This window comes from Leucopleurus acutus, assembly GCF_964270905.1.
Source record: "Leucopleurus acutus genome assembly, chromosome: 16".
Classification (NCBI taxonomy): domain Eukaryota; kingdom Metazoa; phylum Chordata; class Mammalia; order Artiodactyla; family Delphinidae; genus Leucopleurus; species Leucopleurus acutus.
Genome location: NC_139158.1, coordinates 50,302,923 through 50,306,623, shown reverse-complemented (window position 1 = coordinate 50,306,623; position 3,701 = coordinate 50,302,923). Strand labels below are relative to the sequence as shown.

At 45.5% G+C, this 3,701-nt stretch overlaps 1 protein-coding gene across 1 annotated transcript; it reads right to left on the bottom strand.

Moving 5' to 3' along the window:
• Window positions 1–216: 216 nt before the first annotated feature.
• LOC309973219 (thymosin beta-4-like) lies at window positions 217–728 on the bottom strand. The gene has a single exon (XM_082857264.1). The coding sequence runs from the start codon at window positions 667–669 to the stop codon at window positions 535–537; it is 135 nt and encodes a 44-aa protein (XP_082713390.1). The 5' UTR covers window positions 670–728; the 3' UTR covers window positions 217–534.
• Between the last annotated feature and the right edge of the window lie 2,973 nt (window positions 729–3,701).

Here is a 3,701-nt window from a genome sequence, read left to right as displayed (position 1 = left end):
CAGAACCATCAAATTCCCACCTCATCTTTGAACCCACAGAGGTAACTGTCAATCTCAGTTCCAAAACATCCCCCAGCCTTTTTTTGTTGTTGTTTTATTTTTTTAAATACATCGTTTTTTTTCAGGTTTTAAAACTTTTTATTTGCATATTAAAAAATTGTACATTCCAATAATTAAAATCATTTGAACAACAACAGCAAAAAAAAAATGGCACTCTGATTAAACTGCATTTTACAGCCCGCAGGACACCTTGGACCAGTTTGCTCTTTACTCTAGATTTCACTGTCGTCCCACTCAGCCTCCTTCACCAACATGCAAGTTCTTTTCCTTCCCTGCCAGCCAGACAGGCAGATGGGAGGCAGGCGCGGCCTTCGTTGTCAGTAGTTCTCCATTCTTTGATGTGAAAAAGGGCAGCACAGTCATTTAAACTTGATCCAACCTCTTTGCATCTTACAAAGTTAAACAGCTAAAAGAAGTAAAATAAGAAGGCAATGCTCGTGGAATGTACAGTGCATATTGGCGGCGCACGCCTCATTACGACTCGCCTGCTTGCTTCTCCTGTTCAATCGTTTCTTGTGAAGGCAGTGGATTTTTCTCTTTCGTTTCTGTTTTCTTCAGTTTCGACTTATCGCATTTCTCAATCTCAGCCATATCGGGTTTGTCAGACATGGCTGCAGAGGAAGCGGAGCGAGTTACGAGCGAACGAGGTCCGACCTGCGCAGTGGTCGCCGCCGAGTGCCTTAAATACATCTTTATTGGAGTATAATTGCTTCACAAAGCTGTGTTAGTTTCTGTTGTACAACAAAGTGAATCAGCCATATGCATGCATATATTCCCTCCCTCTCGAGCCTCCCTCCCACCCTCCCTATCCCACCTCTCTAGGTCATGGCAAAGCACCGAGCTGATCTCCCTGTGCTATGCTGCTGCTTCCCACCAGCTGTCTATTTTACATTTGGTAATGTATATATGTCAATGCTACTCTCACTTTGCCCAGCCTTTTTTAGTAGGGAATCTGAGATGTTTGTAAAGAATGGAGGTTAGATCTGGCTTTTTGCTTTCTTTTTCAAAGACTCTGAAAGGAATCATTTACAAAACAAATTTCGACTAAATACACTTTGTTGGGAGAAGTGGTGATATTTCTAAAGAGAACAAACTTTTAAAAGCAACTTGAAAGATTTGAGAAGCATCCTTTCATTGGTAGGTTTCAACAGATTAATTACAAACTATTTTTTATAACCACGTGAAAGCAGGCAATTGCCTGTTGACTGCTAGGCTTGGACATGGCACATGGTCACTTCTGCTGTGTTTCATTTGCGAGAGCCAGTTCTGTGGCCAATCCTATGTTCAAGGGATGGAAAACAGACTCTAACACTTGATGGAAGAAACTACTAAATCACATTGCATGGGAGGGAAATAATTGGGAGAAATTTCACAATCCATTTACCACATCAGGATAGACTGATTGCTATAGCAAACAACCCCCAAATCTCAGGATTTTAATACAGTAGAGGTTTATTCCTTGCCTTTATTACCATCCAGTAAAGGTGGGCAGGGGAGTGGGGGAGGAGCTCTGTTCCACACAGTCACTCAGGAACCCAGGCTCCCTCTGTCTAGTTGCTGTGTCATTCAAGGCCACGGAGTCTTCCACCAAGAGTTCTGTTTCCAGCCAGTAGATGAGGGAAGAGGGCAAATACGTAGAAGGAACATCTCCTGGAGGTGTCATATATATCACTTCTTTCCCCTTTCTCATGGCCAGAACTGGGTCACGTGGCTGAATAGAACCACAAGGGAGGCTGGGAAATGTGGTCCAGCTGTGTTAGGAGCAAAAGGGAAGACGGTTTGTTGAACACCTGGCCAGACTCTGCTACAGCTACAGACTCTGTGACTGAAGAACACGTTCCAGAAGAGGCACCGGGACACATTTCAAAATGTTGACATGTGACCCTGTGTGGTGGACAAAGTTTAGAAAGACAAGGTCATAATTAGGAAGGGAAGACAGACCCAGGTCCCTGTGTAAATACCTGGGAGATCAGGGCAGGAGACTGGGGAAGGGTTTGGAGAGACTTTGTACCAGGTGGGAGCTTTGGGGCAGTGGAACTTTAATAGGAGGAGACAGAAGTGAAGGGCATAAGGAGAGCGTTGAGCCACATGGGGAGACTAGGTTTGTGTGCTTGTTTGACATTGTTGCCTCTAGTGGGGCCTAAAGTCGCTGCCTTAACGTGGGTCGCCTCTGTTAGTGCTGGTTAGAATAATGTACCCCTTAGGGCTACATTAAAAAGCTATGCTCGGCGCCTCATTTGCACCTTCAAAATATGCGCATACATGTGCGGGCCAGAAAAGGCTGCGCTCAGAACATGCATTCTTACGTGAACTGCAGGTAATTGCACAAGCAAACAGGAAGTTGCGTAGGTATGCAGGCAGCTGCCCGCTGGAGATCTGTGTGTTGGCACGGGCAGGCATGTGTCTTGTTCGTTTGTGTATGATTTTAAAGGATTCTGCAGAGGGGAGGGAGAGAAAGCAGGCCTCTGGGCATCTGCTTCTCCAGCTACAGCTGTCCTTTGTCCTTCTCAAGGTTTTCTTTCTGGGCAGGGCCAAGTTCAGGGCCTGTTTGTGGCTGTAGGAAAACGGTGCATTTTCAAGGTCTTTTTGGGAGCACTCATGCAGAGGGGTTTGGCCTGAAAGTTTGTGTCCCCCAGACATTAACGTGTTGGGACCCTCAAGCCCAGTGTGATGGTGTTAGAAGGTGGGGCCTTTGGGAGGTACTTAGGTCCTGAGGGTGGAGCCCTCATGAATGGAATCAGTGCTCTTATAAAAGAGGTCCTGGAGAGCTCCCAGGCCTCTCCCATGATGTGAGGACACAAGAGGAGTCTGTGACCTGAAAGAGGGCCCTCACCAGACCATGCTGGCGCCCTGATCTTGGATTTGCAGCCTCCAGATCTGTGAGCAGTAAATTTCTGTTGTTCATAAGCCGCCTTGTCTGTGCTGTTTTGTTACAGCAGCTGGACGGGCTAAGACACAGGGTTTGCAGGTGGCTGTTTGGATGTGCATTAGTTCTGTGCTGGGAGTTTGTGGCTGTCTCTTTCGCTGACTGCTGAGCTGCTGTATAAACTCTTCCTTTGAAATTCTCTTTGCTGGGATCTCTGTGACCTGGTTCTCCTCCTGATTCTGCTGGTCAGTTTCCTTTATCTTTATTCACTGTCCTCTTCCTTCTTTCATCCCTCAGATGTTTTCCTGTGAGTCTGTCCTTAAACATCTTCTAGCTTTCTGGACCAGCACCGTCCACTAGAACTCTCTGCAATGGTGGAAATGTTGTGTATCTACACTGTCCAGTAGCATAGCTGCTCACCATTGAACACCTGACATGTGGCTAGTGGGCCAGAGGAAATGAATTTTACATTTTATTTAATTTAAACTTAAATAGCCATAGGTGGCTGGTGGCTGCTGTATGGTAGCCATAAGCTCTAGAACATTCTTTATGGGAAATAATGTCTACTATGATGTCAACACTATCCACCCATTGTTACCTATCTGAATCTCTTGCTATGCGCTTTCTGGACCTATTTTTACGACATCTCGACCTGGTTGGTCTGCGGTCTCATCAAATGCAGTGTGCCTAATGTTTAACTCTTTATCTCTATCCACAAAACACATTTTCTCCTGGCCTTCTTCCTATCACTTTACGCTTATTCATTTTTTAGAAC

Coding starts and splice junctions, on each gene's coding strand:
- LOC309973219 (XM_082857264.1), bottom strand. CDS start 669: ATGTCTGACAAACCCGATATGGCTGAGATTGAGAAATGCGATAAGTCG.